The 17,768-nt window shown below is 48.7% G+C and overlaps 1 protein-coding gene across 1 annotated transcript in view; it reads left to right on the top strand.

Annotated features, from left to right (window-relative positions):
* The window catches only part of ZBTB7C (zinc finger and BTB domain containing 7C), a 150,567-nt gene extending 141,400 nt beyond the window's left edge, over positions 1-9,167 (top strand). Inside the window, exon 6 of the mRNA XM_056514625.1 lies at positions 2,756-9,167. Coding sequence (XP_056370600.1) covers positions 2,756-3,392 — 637 coding nt within the window. The 3' untranslated portion in view covers positions 3,393-9,167. The remainder of the gene's footprint in view (positions 1-2,755) is intronic.
* The last annotated feature ends 8,601 nt before the right edge of the window (positions 9,168-17,768 follow it).

The following is a 17,768-nucleotide window of genomic DNA, read 5'->3' as shown; positions in this document are numbered from 1 at the left end:
GGGTTTCTCCCCGTCTGCTGCCGGAGATGGGTAATAGCCTGAAAAGAGCTTTGCCTGTATTTACACTATGCAGTCCTGGCACGCAGCGTGTTTATTAGGAAAAGCGATCCTGGTAGGTTAAACATTACATACAGGGGTTTAAATTAAATTATAGGTGGGGTCGGCAGCTCTGCTTTTTATTAACGTTTCCCCCGCGCTCATCCGCGCGCGACTTCTCCCGCGCTCGGGGTGAAATTCTCCTGCTGCTGCTTTGTCTGCTGCTGAGCACTGATCCCAGCCTGTCCAGAGGAAATGCACCCCGCTGAAAACCTTGGGGTAACACCAGCTTTAAAAAGGCTGGAGTGGGAAGTTGCCCTGAGCTTGGCACAGGGACTGAGAGATGCCTTTTTCTTTTTTTCGTGTCTCCCTAAAAAATCCGTAGGTGCAGGACCAGGCTGGGATCAGTCTCCAAAAGCCATAAAAGCATCATCTGGTGAAGAAGTGACTGTCCTGCTAGGGATGCTCTTTTGCATCCTTGATCCTGAGGGTTTGGTGTGCAGGGATGCCCAGCCCAGGGCTGCATTCCTCACGGTGCTGCTGGGCAAGTGTCACCAAAAACTGTTTCAATATGCACACGGGCTGGGTGGCAAAAACTAGTTCAGAGGCAGCAAGTTTTGAGGGCTTGACCTACCAGAAGAAACAGATTTTTGTGTGATTTTTATATTATATAAATTAAATCATCATAATATATATTTATATTATGTAATTTATAATATAATTATATCCTAAAACAATAATAAATTGTATATTCTTTGCTCTTTATATTAAAATATACCATATAGTTTTATATGGCATGTCTGTAATATATAATATATAATATATATTTTATATCAAATAATGACATTACTCCATATGTTCTACATATTTTTAGGTTCAATACTAGTATGTTGGAGGGTTCAGTCTGAAATAATTTTGGAAAATAATATTAATTTTGCCACTTTACTCTTTACTTGAACTCCACTGGTACAACCTAGGAAGCAGTGCTTAGCTAAGTTGAGCCATAATCAGCTTCACTTTTTAAAATCATACACTTTAGCTGTGATTCTGGCTTTTTTTTTTTTCCTTGTTTGGGTGCAGAGGAAAGCATTTATTTATTGAGGGAAAAAGTAGTGATTAGATTGCCAGTATGGGAAAATATTCTTCCTTTTAGATATTCCCCTAAAAAAATACATATATAAATATTTGTAAATAAGTGCCATTGGGATGGATATTACTCTATTCCGTGGCTGGATTTAAAAAAAAACAACTTATCCAAGTGGTTGAGGAGGTTAGATGTGTTGGAGACCCTGGCAGGGAAGGACAGAGTGCCTGGGTGCTGCACCTCTGGCAGCATCACCCTCAGTGATACTCCTGCTCCAAAAGAAAGCTGCTGAGACACCATGTGGTCAGTGCAAGAATAAAAGGAGAAGAAAATCAGCTCCAAGAGGGACTGAATTTAAGCAGCATTGTTCCACATTGCCAGGCTCTTGAATCCGAAATAATTTCCCTCTTTGCAGGCTGGAATGGGTCTGTATTTATTTAACAATCCCAGATTTAGTTATATATAGATATATTCCTGTGTTTAGAATCTTGCCCTTTACAAATACATGGAAGGAAGTTGTAGCCTAGAGAGAGTCAGCCTCATTTCCCAGGGAAAAAGGGACAGAACAAGAGAGAACAGCCTCAAGTTATGCCAAAGAGCTTGGAAAATTAGGAATAATTTCTTCCCTGAAAGGGTTGTCCAGCCCTGGCACAGGCTGCCCAAGGCAGTAGTGGAATCCCCATCCCTGGGGGGATTTAAAAGCCATCTGGATGTGGCACTTGGGGACAAGGATTAGTGGTGGCCTTGGCTGGGGGAATGGTTGGTCTTGATGATCTTAGGGCTTCTCCAGCCTTAATGATTCTGTGTTTTTTTGTTTATTCCAGGGATATTTTTTTTCTCCTCCAATTTAAGCTGTTTTAAATTCTCTGTGATGGGCTGAAAGCTCCTGGCACTGAGGGCTCTGTGTGTGTGGTGTTTCAGTGCCCAGGAAAGAGGAGGCAAATGCAAACATCAACCTGCACACCCAGGATGAACTCCACACCTTCCCAACAGGGAAGGATCCCAGTCAGGGAGGGAACTCCCAAAAAAAGAGCAATCCCAGCTGTGGAAGGAGAAGAAACCCTGACAGGGCCTCCCTGCAAAATCATCCCTTAGATAAGAAATTGCTTCCTTAATATGACTAATACTAGAAATATTTCCCCCTCCTCTTGCAGACCCCCGCTTTATCTTTTTGTGCTTTAATTGGTCCTTTTTTCAATCCCTTGGCTGATTGGTCACTTTTTACCTGAAACCTTTAAGTAGTTGGATAGTTTTCAGTCCTTGATATTATTGGTTCATTTTCTAAGGCACCCTAACCCTATAAAAGCCCCTTTAGTACCCCATGTATTTGGAATGCTGTGAGGACTCCTTCATGGATGAAAAGTGCCTACAGAACACCCTGCAGCATTCTTTGTCCCTTCTTTGCTGGCTAAGCAAAGAGAAAATGAAAATCACAAAAGAGCCGATAGCCTAAATTCCAGGCTTGTTTGCATCTAAGCACCTTGTGGCTGAAATCTGCGTGAAGCAGCCAGGAGAAGCTGTTCCATACGGAATGTTTTATTCAGGCTAGTTGTGGCAATCTGGGACAGAACCCTAAGCCCCACCAGCCCCACCCATCCCAGAACCGCCTGACCCGAGCTCCTTTTCCTTTCGCAGGCAGGACAAGCTCAAAATCCACATGCGGAAGCACACGGGGGAGCGGCCTTACCTGTGCATCCACTGCAACGCCAAGTTCGTGCACAACTACGACCTGAAGAACCACATGCGCATCCACACGGGCATCCGGCCCTACCAGTGCGAGTTCTGCTACAAGAGCTTCACGCGCTCCGACCACCTGCACCGGCACATCAAGCGCCAGAGCTGCCGCGTGGCGCGGCCCCGGCGCGGCCGCAAGCCCGCGGCCTGGCGGGCGGCCGGCCTGCTCTTCGCTCCCGGCGCCCAGCCCGTGGAGAGCGGCTTCGTGATGCCCCCCACGCTGGAGGAGATGAGCAGCCACCTCGGCAGCACGGCCATGTGCCTTCCCGGCCCCAGCCCCAAACATTTCCTGAGCGGGGCCAAGGCGCCCTTCAGCCTGCAGGAGCTGGAGAGCCAGATTGAGGAGACGCAGATGAAGCTCTTCAGGCGGGCCCAGATGGACATGGAGAGGAACGCGGGCATCTTCGCCTTCGCCCTGGGCCACAACGAAAACCTCGCTGCCCAGCCCTTCTTCCCTCTGCCCGACCCTTGGAGCACAGGCTTCAGTGGCTTGGCAGGGCTCGGCCACGTGGCTCCCATCTCTGAGGCCAGCAACTAAACCCGCGCCCGGTCCCACCATGCGTCCCAGCAAGGCAGCCCGCTCCCCTGGGGCTCCCATTGCCCTTCTGGGAACACCGTCATCAGCTTCCCAAGAAGCTCTTTGTCCTCTCACTGCTGTGGGGCACGGGGCCATCCCTGGGGCGAGCAGGGGATGGGCAGGTGCTGTGCCCCGTGACCACCGGCACTTTAGACTCTGCACTTGGCCTTGGGGCCCTTGGGCACTCACTGTCCCATCCCACCACTCATGGCTCCATCTGGGAAGGCCAGGCCAGGACTGCTGCTCTCTTCAGCACCCCCAAAAATGTCACTTGCCTTAGTTCAGGGCTCGGCCATCACCATGAGATGGCTTTTCTGTGGGAAATGTTCCCCATTTTCCCACACACAGAGCTCACCAGACACTGACAAGCCGTCCAGACTTGGGTTTGTTATGTTGCATTCCTTGGCCCTTTTGGTCAAAAGGACTTTTCTGTTTTATTTTTGTTTTTGTTTTCTTCTTAATTAATTCCCATGTCTGGCAACAGTATTCATTCCACAAGGGATAAAAAGGGGGTCTAGCAGCCTTGCTGGGAGAGGGAGAGAGTGAGGATCCTGGCCATTGCCTTTGTCAGCAGTACATCACATTTACAGGGCTAGTGAAAGCCCTGATCTGCAGCATGAGTTGGGACCTTAAAAACACATTAAAAAAAAAAAAAAAAAAAAAAAAAAGGAGATCGAACACCTAGCACAAAGCTGGGTGGAAAAGGGGGATTTTACTTATTTTGGTTCTTTAGCTATTTCAAAGTTTCAAAAGGAGAACCAAAGCCTATTTTGAGTATTTTAACTTCAGTTGCTTGAAAAGGTGAAGGATAAGTTTTGGAAGAATCAGTAATGTTTCGATACTGAGCTTTTATTAAACCCTTGCTTTGAAAAAAATGAACCAGTGGGAATTTTGAAATGAAAAAGTCGTTTCAAACCAAAGAGTCAGAATTCGCTGCCGCTGACCATTCTGAAATGTCTGGGCTTCTGTCCTTAATTCCCTCGAATTCCTCTGTGATAGTGATGAGAAAAATTTACAAAACACTCGCATGTCCCCAGTTCTGCAGTGTTGATGGGAAAAAAATTGGGTGTGTAAATATCCCTGCTCCTTGTCTCAAGGGATCTTTGTGGAAAAGAAGTTCCCTAAAGGTATCTTGATGGTGATACTGTCTGGTTGCAAGCAAGTAGAAATGCTATTTTTCCAGTGTGGTTAGTTCAAAAGAGAAGGTGGTGAAGGTCAGCCACGTGGCCCCAACAGGTTTGGGGTGACTCCCAAGCATCCCTGCAGACCCCATCTTAGCCAGCCCATCTGGTAATTCTTTCTGGGCAAAAAAAAAAGTGGCTAATTGGCTGGAATGGCTCTGTCCACCTCCTTGAGCCTCAAATCCATGAGCTACTCTGAAGGATAAAGGTTTTTGGTGCCATCTGCCTCTCATGGCTCCTCCTGGATGAGCCGTGGGAGGCAGGCATGGTGAGACCCCAGCTCCACCACTGGCTGAGGTGGGTTGCAGGGGTTGTTTTACACGAAACCAACACTTGGAAACATAAATGTTACAAATTAGGGCTTTTTTTGTTTCTCTTTTTAACGTGACCTTTCAACGTCAGCAAAATCGGAGGGAATGCGAGGACCGCGCGTTCGTGAGTTTTTTGGTTTTTCCATCAGTGGCTGGATGAGAATCTTCCCACCAGAGGCAAGGAGGGGCACATGGGGAGTCAAGGGTTCCACAGCCCCCAGGAGGGTGTGAGGGACTTCTGCTCTGAGACCACCCATAGCAGAATGGTCCCAAGGAACGGCCCAGCACTCGGCTTCCTCCTCCGAAAAGAAATCCGTAAAGACTCCACGTGCAACAAAAGTCAATGGAGAGAAAGAAAGAAAGTAAGAAGAAAAAGAAATCTTCTTAAAACTGCATCAAACTTTTTCTTTTTAATCCACATCAACTTCTTAAACGAGCAGATGTTTTGCAGATGATTGGTTCCTTCAGGTGTTTTTTTGTCTACAATTTGGAGTCATTGTAAAATATCCAAAGATGCTGAGTACTGTATGATCTGCAAGGACTTGAAGCAAGGTGTTTTTTCTGTCTCGGTTTGTTTGTTAGGTCGGTTGGGTTCTTTTTCTTTTTTTTTTTTTTTTCCTATATGTCTAAGTGGGGATAAACCTTTGCAATTTTTCTATTTATAACTATTTTTATGTGATTGCTTTATGTACAAAACAATAGAAAAAAAATCAAAACAAAAAAGTAGAGAGAGGAACACACACGTACACAAACAAATTTGCCTTAGTTACTCACGGGACAATCACCCTTAACTTTGATTGATGTTAAAAAAAAGCAGATGGAAAAAAAGAGACTAGATCATTTTATGTATTTATTAAATGGTATTAATTGATGCTTTTAAATTATTAGCAGGACTTGATTCTCTTGCCTGTGGCCATGGTGAGAAGGCAGAACCGCCGCGGTTGCTGAGCTGCCAGCAGAGCCATCCGTGTGGCCTCAGCTCTGTGGATGTTTGCCTGACACCTTTTGGAAAGCCAGAGTAATCACTTATTAATTAAACACTGAGCTGGTCTGGGCTCCAGCCCGGAGTTCTGCTGGCGTTGAGATGCTGATGATGATTTTGGAGTTAAGGTTGATTTTCCCGCGTTGGCACTGGGTTGGGTAGGGCTGGAGGGAGCTGAGTACTGGCAGTGATCTTGTTTTGGGGTGTAGAGGGATGGTTAGAGAAAACCCTGTTTCTTCCCCTTTTGATGTTGTGTGGTGAGTCCAGGCCACAGGTATCCACATGGGAGCCCAGCTGAGTGTGAAGGTGCCTTCCTGGGGATCTGCTCCTGTTTCCCAAGCAGCACGGGTGTGCTGAGCACCAAACCTCAGGCTGGAGGGACACGAGTTCTGTCCCAGCTCATGGTGTGGTGGCTTCTTGTTCATCTCACCCTGGCTCCCACAGCCTGGCTGCAGTGGGGACAGCGTGGGCAGAGGGCAGGGGGATTCTGCCCCTGTGCCCCTGTGCTCAGGTGAGACCCCACCTGCAGAGCTGCCTCCAGCCCTGGGCTCCAGCAGCACAAGGACGTGGAGCTGCTGCAGCCAGAGCAGAGGAGGCACGGAGATGCTGCAGGGCTGGAGCCCCTCTGCTCTGGAGCCAGGCTGGCAGAGCTGGGGGTGCTCAGCTGCACAAGAGAAGCTCCAGGGAGAGCTCAGAGCCCCTGCCAGGGCCTGAAGGCAGTTTAGGAGAAAGGTGTGCAAACATTTTAGCAGAGCCTACTGTGATAGAACAAGAGAAGATGTTTTAAACTGAAAGAAGGGAGATTCAATCTAGATAGAAGAAATTTTTTACAATGAGGGTGGCAGAACACTGAAATAAATTGCCCAAAGAGATGGTGACTGTCCCTGGATCCCTGGAAGTGTTCGAGGCCAGGCTGGACAGGGCTTGGAGCAACCTGGGATAGTGGAAGATGTTCCTGCCCATGGCAAGGGGTGGATCTGGATGACTCTTAAAGGCTCCTTCCAGCTCAAGTCTGATGATTCTATGATTATAAGAAGACATCTGACACAAACATGAGCCCTGTCATTCACGTGGCCGCTCAGAAATTGCAGAATCCCTTAGTTGTTTTTGAATGAGGTGCAAAAGCATGGAAAATAAGCTTCAGGTAGGAACAGTGAGGCTTTTCCCACGTTGTTCAGCCATTTGGAAGTGAAGTAAACAGGTACCCCGTGCCTATTGAGACACCTTTGTGTTGTCCTGCAACCTGCAACGTGACTTCCAGCCTTCCTCTGAAGCAGTCCTGGCTCTGGAGGGAGGCAGGTTCTGATGGAGGGTGATTCACCCCACCTACGCTGGACCTCCCAGGGGTGGGATGAATCACCTTTGGGCACCTCTCTGCTACCTACCAGCGTGCTGTTCTTTCCCACAGCTCACTGAGATAAGGTTAACCATGGGGAGGGATGTTCCCTCCTCTCTGCTCAGCTTGTGGGACAGCGCCTGGAAAAACCAAAACCTTTCCCAAGAGGATGGGATGCTGGTACACCCAGAGACCCAGGCCAGGCAGCTTGATTTCTTCCCAGTATGAACTGGAAATGCAATGGGAAATAAGCCTCCCAAGCCTGTGGATCAGGGATTCAGGCTCATGGGTCGTACACCCTGCTGCAATCCCAGTAAAACATTCTTACAGCCACAGGTAATTTTCCTTCCTTTATGCTTTGGAGAAGGACTCCACAGCATCAGGTGCTTGGGCAGGGGTCCAGATCTGCAGGCAGAGTTCAGAAATGTGATTTGGGAACAAAGAAACACCAATCCCTTTCCAGGGCAGGTGGTTGATGGTTGAGAAGCTCCTCTGTGCTTGGAGCCTGCAGGACCATGGCAGGGTCAGCCTATAAACTGTTTCTGAGCACAAAAAAAAATATCCACAAAATTAAAATTATGTGAATTACTTTCCAGCTATTTAAGTACACTTACGACTTCTTTCTTCAGGTCTTGTGGCTTTTAAGCCCATTTTATGCTCGCATTCTGGTTTACTTACAGTGCCAGAACAATAACAACAGCAACAAAATAAGAAATAGATTTGCAAAGGGAGGGTGAAAAAAAAAAATCTAAAAATCGCTCGGAGGAGCTGTGCATTAATCAGACACATGGGAATCACAAGAAGAAACCAACTTCAGTAAATGCTTGTTAGCAACAACATATGGCTGCATGCTTGCTCCTGAACAGCTGCTGTGATCTGCTGGAGCATCCAGGCTGCAGAGGGGGAACAGCACTGGGGTGATGCAGCACACAAGCATTTGCTTGGGCCAGGTGTTGCTGCCAAAGGAGCATCTCCTGGCACGAGTGACAGGAAGCTGGATGGGCAGAACCTTCCCCTGGGCTTGAAACCCTGTGCTGAGCACTGCAAGAGTCTCTTCCTGCAGTTGTGCAGAAGGAAATTGCATACAGAAAAAAAATATTCTGTGTTTTAAGAAGGGAAGAAAGAGCCTGCAGTTTGGGAAGTGAGAGGCTTTTCCATTTGGCAGTCACCTGCAGGAAAAAAAATAAAGGGAGTAATATTTGGAAATACAGCCTAAAATGTTTTAGACTTGAATGTGTCAGCAGGACTCCTGGCAGCACCAGTGAGGCTGCAAATGCTGCCCAGTCTCTGCTCCACTTGTGCTCTGCCTGCAGCCCCCTAGGACCTGCTATGCCCCCCATCCTTTTCCATCCATTTTGGAGGGGATTAGTGCTTTATTTACTGTCTCAGTGCCCTGAAGCTGGGATACTGTCTGGTTGCAGAGGAAACTCTTAAGGTAAGGGAGTACGTGAAGCAAGACCCCAGCAATCTCGTTACAAGAAAATGCTGTGCTTGGCAGCAGGTCACCCGTGGCTGGGTTTTTAAGATCTGCCACTGCCTTTTGGTACCTCTGACTGTGTGCACCTGTGTTTCTTTCCAAGCCAAAAACAAAAAAAGGGTAGAACTGAGAAAAATCCTTTCTTGTAGAAGATACACCCTATACAGTCTGAGCCTGAGTGAACTCATCCCCATCCCAGCTCCCAGCCCCACCTCTGGGATCTCCAGCAGAGGGAGAAAAAATACCTGTGGCTTGGAAATACCTTCTCCCCCCTGTGTTTTCCTATGTTGAACCAATGTTTTACATGACTTGCACTATTTGCTGTAGGGCAGGATACTGTCTAGGTTTCTTTGTTCCAGTCTCTTGTTTGGTTGCGACTCCTCTTGGCGGTCCTGTACACGTACCTGCTGCACATCTTACACCCTGGAGAAAATAAACTGTTACCTGAAGCACTGAGCCTGTCCTGTGTGCTGCTCTGGGGCTGGGAAATTCAGATTTCAGCATCAGATGAGTGGTTGGACTGGGTGATCTCAGGGGTCTTTTCCAACATAAGTGATTCTGCCATCAAACGATGAGCGGGGTGATGGAGCATTTTGTGGTGGCCCTCAAAAAAAACCCCTCATGTGGCACCTGGGCTGTCACCACGGGGGTGCAGGGGATGAGGAGCAGCCTCTGGTGATGGCAGAATGAAATTCTGTGCGGGGCAGATAAATGCTACGTGTGTGGGTACAACTGCTGGGGTTTTGTTCTTTCCCGTTTCGGCACAGGAGCTCCCTGCACACTCGAACTTGGACTGCCCTCGTGTGGTGGCCTGGAGGCAGCTTGGCCACAGGAGTGATGCTGGGGACAGCAGAGGGCTGGGACCCACATCTGGAGCTGTTCTGGGGCTCTCAGCAGCACCAGGACGTGCAGGACCCTCTGCTTGCCAGGAAGAAGAAATACAAACCTCAGCCCACATCCAGAGGGAGTTCAGTGGTTGGATTTGATGATTTTAAGGGTCTTTTCTAACCTAAATGATTCTGTGATTCTTAAGACTTTTTTACACCTCAGTTAACCACCACCAAATAATATGTCACAGTTGTCAGTGGCCTCATGGGAACCCTGATTTTTAGGGAACTATTCCTGAAGACTAAGCCAGGACTGATGCCCAACGTGGCCTCAGCTGATATTTCCCACCTCCCCTCAAGGTATACCACTAATAATTTTGCTCAGTTCAGGCAAGTAAGGGTTCCAAATGTAAATCCTAAACAATTATATAAAGCTCATTTCCTTAGGAACTGAGACTAAAATCCATAAATGCAAGTACCAAGGAAGAAGCCAAACAGCAGTGCTGAGCTACAACCCCCAAAGTTTCATTTTATTTCCTTCTTTCTGCAGAGATGACACTGACTGAGATGTCACAATTCCTAATAGTTCATGCAGTGCCTCGAGCCTCAGGGGTCATCTGAAATTCAGGCAGCCAATTTGCAGGCAGGAGATGCAAAGCCAGACCGGGCAGGGGCTGAGGTTTTTAAGGACAGACCCTGTCTGTCAGCTAAAACCTTCCTCTGCTCTTGGGTAACCTCTGGCAAATCCTTATAGGGATGGCTGTAAACCTGCCTGTCTTTAAGGTGAAGCTGTTAACTCGGTTTCCATAGTTAATAAGACAGGGTTGTCTCAGTGGGACCAACTCCTGCAATGTTAGCTGGAGTTTTGCATCGTTGGGGAAATATTTAAGGCTTCACCTTTCCGTTCTCAGAAATGGGGTTCTCATTTAGGGAGCTTTCACGATATTTTTCTGGAAGTGTAGATGATACATTCATTGAAAACTCAGTTGGAAATACAAAGTCCTCACAACCTTTCTGAGACAAGGTCCCTGGGTCTGAGGTGAAGGTGAGCAGTGATTTGCTCTGGGTGTTGCTGCAGGGGTGTGAGCCAGGCTGTGACACCCCAAAATTTAAACACAGGAGCTGGATGAGGAAAGTGAGGAGTGAACAGAAGCTCTGAGGGAGGTGGAAGAAAATCTCCCATGGAGAGACAGTGAAGCCACACCTCGAGTGCTGGGGACAACTCTGGGCCCCTCAGGACAAGAGAGACAATGGGGGCTGGAGCGTGTCCAGGGAATTGTTGGATCTGATGATCTTGGTGGCTTTTCCCACTTAAATAATTCTGCCCGTGAGCTCGGGGCGATCTTCACTGCTGGAGCAGCAGTCCAGATGCAGATGAGCTCCTCATGCAGCTGCCCTGTGCTATATATACACATATATATGTGTGTGTGTATACATATACATACTTTCAGATTGATTCAACAACCCTATTATATGTGTGAATGCACTCAAAGACTTACATGCATTTAATACACATTTAGATAAAACTAATACACACTTAATTTTAATACTAATATGCATTTAGCTGTTATCTTCACCAGATTTTATATAGAAGGCAACAGAATTTCTTCTTTTTGGGGGGGAAACAGGCATGGGGAAGCACAGAGATTTATTCACAGTGCCCTTGCAGCACACAGGTGTCTGTGTGTGTGTGCTGCTAACCTACCCTACACACAGGTGCAAATCATCCCTGGGGAGTGGCAATGGCTTCATCAGCCCGGTAAATTAAATATTAGGGAGGAGTATTCATGGGAATCCCCATCCCCTTGTCTCCAGCATCCCTGTCTGATTCAGCCGGCCGCAGCACAAATCGTCATCCAGCTGGTGAGGATGGAATTTGGAGCGAGAGGGAAGAAGAAAATAACCAAGAGAGGGCGTTTTTTAGCCGAGAGGAGACCGTGCCGAGGACAGCACTGCTGCTGCTCCTTCAGGACATCGGCGATACGGGTTTGTCCCTGAGGGTTTGTCCCACCACCTGTAAATGCTCACATCCCTGGGCATGGATGCTCTGAAGCAACTGTGCTGCAGTGAGGGAAAACGGAACGCGAGGATCATTCCAAATGCCAGCGAGGAAGGAAAATCCTTCCCCAACCTCCCTATAAGCAGCATCAGAGTAAATCCCAGCAGCGGGGAGGGGCTGCAGACACTGCCACCACCCCCCTGGTCGGGCAGGGATGTCCAGAGCAGGGATGTGGCCACGTCACACACGTGGGCTCCTTGTTTGCAGCCCAGGCGTGCGAAATCCTGTGCCAGCTGCTGCATTAATGCCCCATATGCCCGGCCATATGCTCCATCCTCGCTGGGGGGGTGCTGGGTGAGCCTCCAGGGAGGAAAAGGGACATCCCAGAACTGGGAGCAGGTAGGGTTTAGAGGGGTGGGAAGGATGCTCAGCGATTGCGAATTGTGAATGTGTCTGTGCCCAGCAGCAGCACAAAGGGACTGGAGGGTGTTAGGATCGTGTTAGGGGTACCCCAGACCTTTTGCAACGGGTCCCTGGTATAAAGCAGCTAAAATCTGAGCAGGAGGATGCTAACAGGGTGTAGGAGGGCACCGCCGACCCTCTGAAATGTGTTTCTCTGAAGCAGTTGGGCAGCTGGCTGCACTTTAAAAATTCAGTGTGAAGTGGATTTTCAGGGCACCGACAAGCTTTGAACAATGTCGCGGTGGAAATCAGAGGGTGCTGGGTGTGCTGCACACCGGGAGCACAGCCTGCCTGGGTGGCAGCAGCAGGGGGATGGAGGAGAGACCCTCACACTGGTGTTCAGCTCCTCCCACAGTTAAGGAGAGAGCAATCCCTCTCGAATTAAACATCTGGAACAGCTCACACAACCAAGTTTGAAATGCTGGTTGCTCTCCAGAGGGGAATTTATCCCCTCTCATGCCCTGTCCACTTTTTTATCAGTCTTCTGGTCCCTTGCACTCTAAGCTTTCACCAGCCACCACTGAAGATCCCAGCACATTTAAACACCCAGGAGGGGACACAGCACGGTACTAAAGGACACATTCTCTGTATGGAGCAGCTGATTAGAGAGGCAGGAGGCTGTGGATGCACCCAGAGCTCTCATCTGCTGGATGAAGGGATAATAAGGGACACCACCAGCTGAAGATCCACAGGTTCAGCCCAAATACCTCGGGGTTGTTTGGCTGTGCTGTTAATCCCACAGCACGGGGAGACAGGAGGGTGGGATCTGCACCAAGCCATACTGTGGGGTGAATGTGGTTTTTCCTGCGTTCTTGGTAGCTCAGACAGGTACAGGTGAGAGAGACATGATACCAGCATGATGCAAGAGGTTGGTGAAAATGCTTGAAAAGACACTTTTTGCTCTGAACATTCAATTTATCTGGACAAATGAGGGTACTGGCCTCAAAGAAAACTGGGGACCTAAGGCTCATTACATTTAATAAACCATCATGTGTTCTCTCCCATCAGCCTGCACCAGGCACTCTGTGATTTACAGCCCACAGCTGTAACCTGAGCCATCTCCCTGCTTAGAGAGAAACTCATTTAATTTGAGTCCAGGTCTGAGGCTCCTTGAGGGAAGGCAGCTAATCTTTCTGCCTTAGATCCTCTATTTGTAAAATGGAAATGGTGACTTTATCCATCTTTGTGGGCTGTGGTGGGGCTTATCACTTAATCTGGTACTCTGCTGTGCCCTGATGAGGGAGCCTGGTGAGAGGGGCTGTATTAGCTGTGTTGTTTGGGATGCTGGCTGCCTGTTATGGCTCTGAGGATGCAGAGGGATTTGTGAGGGGAGAACGGGAGGGAGGGACTGGGGAGCTGATTTCAGTGCCAGGTGAGCAGGTACAGGCTCATCCCTGGTGAAAAGAAATGAGCTGCTTGCTCAGGAAGAGAGGGGGAATTTTGAGTATAAGGAGAAATGAGCTTTGCTGTGGCCTAAAACCCATCGGGGCCAGTGCAAAGGAGGGTGAGAAAGATGCTGCAGGGCTGGAGCCCCTCTGCTCTGGAGCCAGGCTGGCAGAGCTGGGGGTGCTCAGCTGCACAAGAGAAGCTCCAGGGAGAGCTCAGAGCCCCTGCCAGGGCCTGAAGGGGCTCCAGGAGAGCTGCACAGGGACTGGGGACAAGGCATGCAGGGACAGGACACAGGCAATGGCTCCCAGTGCCAGAGGGCAGGGCTGGATGGGATATTGGGAAGGAATTGCTGGTGGGAGGGTGGGCAGGCCCTGGCACAGGGTGCCCAGAGCAGCTGTGGCTGCCCCTGGATCCCTGGCAGTGCCCAAGGCCAGGCTGGATGGGAATTGGAGCAGCCTGGGACAGTGGAAGGTGTCCCTGCCTGCTCATGCAAGCCTTGAGCTCAGTCAAGGCAAGAAGACAGAGCTGCTGTTCCCTCTGCTGTTGCAGAACCAACGCCTGAGAGGATCTGTGTCTGCATGTTGTCTTCCAGTGTCTTTATAATTCATGATGGTCTGTCTGAAAGAAGCTTCTGGCAATGTGTTTTTGTTACTGGTCTTAAAATAGGATGCAGAATAAAGATTTCTGGGACATAATTCATTTTATTGGCTCTTCTGCACCAGAATTAATTGCAGCCATGTTTATTGCTCCAGCAAGTAGAGATGAGTTAGATAAGGGAATTACTTTGTTTAGGACAATGAATAATTTATGTCTCAAATTCACCAGAACCTTGAAATCTGAAGGACTGGGTTTGCTTCCTTCCATGTCCAGGGAGCAAGATTGAGCCACAATCCTTGTCTGTGACAAACATTTCACGATTTTTTCATCACTGTAATCATCTCTTCAAACTTCTGTAACTCAAACCATGGAATTTCTCTGTGTAGGGTGCCTTGGCATCCAGGTCACTTCTGTGTGTGGTGGTGAGAGGTTTGCCCAAGGAGTAACCCATTCTGTCCTAGAAGAAATACCTAATGCACAATAAAACACACAGCTGACTACAGGGGGAGTTTTGATAGCTTTGGTGGCTCATCAAATCCTCTGCCAAGACAGATATTCTGTGTCAAACCCACAGCTCCTAGTTGAGCTGGAGAAGGTTTTTTAGAAAGGCACCCTGAGCATCAGGGACTAAAAACCTCCCAAACTTTACTAGAAAGCCACAGTTCTTTCCCAAAATTACTTTTCCCCAGGCTATAGGCTCCTGATGAGTATTTAAATCATGGAATATCCTGAGCTGGAAGAAACCCACAAAGATGATCAAGTTGAACTCGTGGAATATTATTAGTATTTGTGCCCTAGGAAAAAAGAAAAAAATCTATTTTTTTCCAAAGAGGGTAGAGCTGTTGTGGAGACTTTTTCTGTCCTTAGGTGGGCACAGCTGCCTGCCCACCTCCCTGAGAGCCTGCTCAGCTGTGGCCTGTGTCCCAGGATGGGGACTGGATGGGTTTGAAAGCCTTTTCCTTGGAGATGGATGGTGCATATCAGTTTATCAGTCTGGTCTGCCTGTGTTCTGGAGCAGAGCTGGAGGGCTCTCAATCAAGCACACACTGGTGTCCCTTGGATGATCCCTCACTTCAAAATGAGGAGGGTAGGTAGGAGGGAGAGACAGTGAAAGTCAGAAACTGTAACTTCAAAGACAAGCTGGGATGGGAGCCCGTGTCAGCTTCTGAGAGGAAAAACAGGGATGGTTTTCATTAGTGAGAAGGTAAAACACATGGCTAGATGAATAGCAATGCCCTTGCATAGCTCTCTCCTGGTCCAAGAAAGGACAGTTGTGGGGGACACTGGCATCCTCAGTGGAAACTGTTATGTCTTGGGAGAAAAATCTATTTATTTTAACCAACTGAGAAAGAGGCTTCAGCCTTGGAGAGGCCCCTTTTCTGTGACACCAGGGTTGCTGTTTCTGCAGAACAGAGGACTCTGATATGGAACCAAGGCCAAAGGAAGGCACTGAGCGAGGGGAGAAGGACACCTTTGGGACCTAATCTGCCTCTGCAGGAGCTAACACTGCTCTAAAGAATGCAAGCTGAAGGCTGTTTATCCAGACCTCACAGTCTGAAGGGAGGTCAGCACGTCCCAGCTGCCACAAAGTGTTCTCTGCACCATCCACCATGGGCAGAAGTCCTTCCAGAACACACAAAATGGGCAATTGCAGGGAACACAGGTACTTTTCAGAGTCACTAAAGGCAAAAAAGCAGCAGTGGGATCATGGTGTGGAGTGAGCAGGCCATGGGATGGCAGAAGAAACCCAAACTAGATAAACCACAAGTGCTGGGTGTGGAGGGGCAGTGGGGAGTGATGCCACTGCAGTGACTTGGGCAGTTTGGCCAGAGCCTGACAGATGATGACAAACATCAGCATTGGCTAAAAATTAATATCTAGGGCTTGGATTTTGGATGGGGAGACCTAAAATGGGATTCAGCTGCCTGATTTGGCAATGCCCTGGTAGCTCTAAGTGTGGCCCCTGTGTTTGTTGCTGATGTTGCTTTGTGCTGTGGTCAAGCCTGAGCTGTGTCCTGAAGCCCTTAAAGGTCTCTGATTTTAACACCCAGCCTCACATCCAAGACACAGCTGAAGCAAAACACAAGTAACAGTGGGGAAAAGGAATCTCACAGTTTTCTCTTTTTGTTTTTTTGGTTTTTTTTCTTTTAAAGTACAAGTTTGCTGGTGTTGCTTTCCTTCCTTGCAGGTACAAACAAGAGTGCTGCCCCCTCCATCCTGCCACCATGCACTTTCTCCAGTTTGCAGGTTAGAATTCATCCAGCAGCTGAAATTTTGTCTCTTGAGAAGGCAGAGAGGAGGAAAAAAAATGTATGATAGCTAAAAACCCACTTGTGGGTCAGTCACAGGCAGACAGAGCTGGAGGCTGCCAGGGGACCAATTTTCACTGGCAGAAGTGACCAAGGTGGGCAGCTTTTTATCTTGCTTGGTGTTGAGAGTTGTCAGGCAGCTGGTGAGATGGTCTCTGTGCTGGAAAATTCTGTGACAGAAGAGGTAACTTAGCAAGAGCTGAAGTGTGTTAGCCCTCCTGGACCTGGCCTTAAAAGCCATTTTCTGTGTGTGGGAAGAGTGGAACACTGGCTCCTCCAGGAGGATATGCTGGTGTCCTGGTGAACCAGCTTTAAGGCAAAAGTTTGGCACATGTCAGGGCTTGAATACCAAACTTTTAACTGTGCTATCTCCCAAATCTTCTAACCTCATCCACGCTGTTTGCCTCACCTGCCTCAGTTTTAAATCCAGTGTTTTAAATTCCCATTTACTCTAGCCTTCAAAACTTACCCCTCCTGGGCTACAAGAGCAGCCAATATGTGTCTTGTTGGTTAGAAAATGGTGTGTCAGTGGTTTTTGAGGCATCTGGGGGATGTGGAAGGTCTGACATAACTGTGCTCCCCCAGGTTTGAAGCCTGCCTGCAGCTGGGGAGGGTCAGGTTGGAGGGCATGGGGAGAATGGATCCTCTCAGGGAGAAGGGGAACACCTCTCTTCTTTTCCTCTGAGCAGCTGTGGTTTGCACAGAGGCTTTGAGCTTGGGGGAGGATGAGTGTGCCAGTTTACTGCAGGATTGGATTTTGGTGCAGGGGCACTTTTCACAAAAGCAAGTAGTGACAGGACAAAGAGGAATGCTTGCCAACTGACAGAGGGCAGGGCAAGATTAGATATTAGACAGAAATTCCTCCCTGTGAGGGTGGTGGAGAAGCTGTGGCTGCTCCAACCCTGGAAGTGTTCAAAGTGTTTGGGTGGGGCTCTGAGTGACCTGGTATGGTGGAAGTTGTCCCTGCCCATGGCAGGGGGTTGGAACTAGATAATCTTTAAGGTCCCTTCCAACCCAAGCCACACCATGATTCCCCAGCAGCTGTTGGCCATGGGAGGCACCATGCCACAGTCACCACGCCTTGGGGTTACAGGTTCTTTTTTCTTCCCTAGTGGAATCACTTATGAGACAAATCTCAGCATAAACCAGCATGCAGTGAGTGCTGACCCAGGCAGCTGCCCTCCCTGGCAAGGTTGGATCACTGTCTTTCTGATCCCTGCCTCTCTCTGCCCTCTCAGCCACGGGGAAGCTCCACAAGTTCCTCCACCAGCTCTGGTCCCTCCAAGGCTCCTGCAGACCAGCTGAGCCCATCTGTGCTGAGGGACTGCACGAGGAGAGCCAGAGCTGCAACCCCTGGTGACAGTGGTGTCACCAGGTGCCACATCCTGCTGCTGGGCTGCAACAAAACCCCACAGGAACCCTGTGCCCCTCTGCACAGGATCACAGGATGGCCTGGGCTGGAAGGGA

Source organism: Oenanthe melanoleuca, chromosome Z (assembly GCF_029582105.1).
Source record: "Oenanthe melanoleuca isolate GR-GAL-2019-014 chromosome Z, OMel1.0, whole genome shotgun sequence".
Taxonomy (NCBI): domain Eukaryota; kingdom Metazoa; phylum Chordata; class Aves; order Passeriformes; family Muscicapidae; genus Oenanthe; species Oenanthe melanoleuca.
This window is presented reverse-complemented; position numbering and strand designations above follow the sequence as displayed.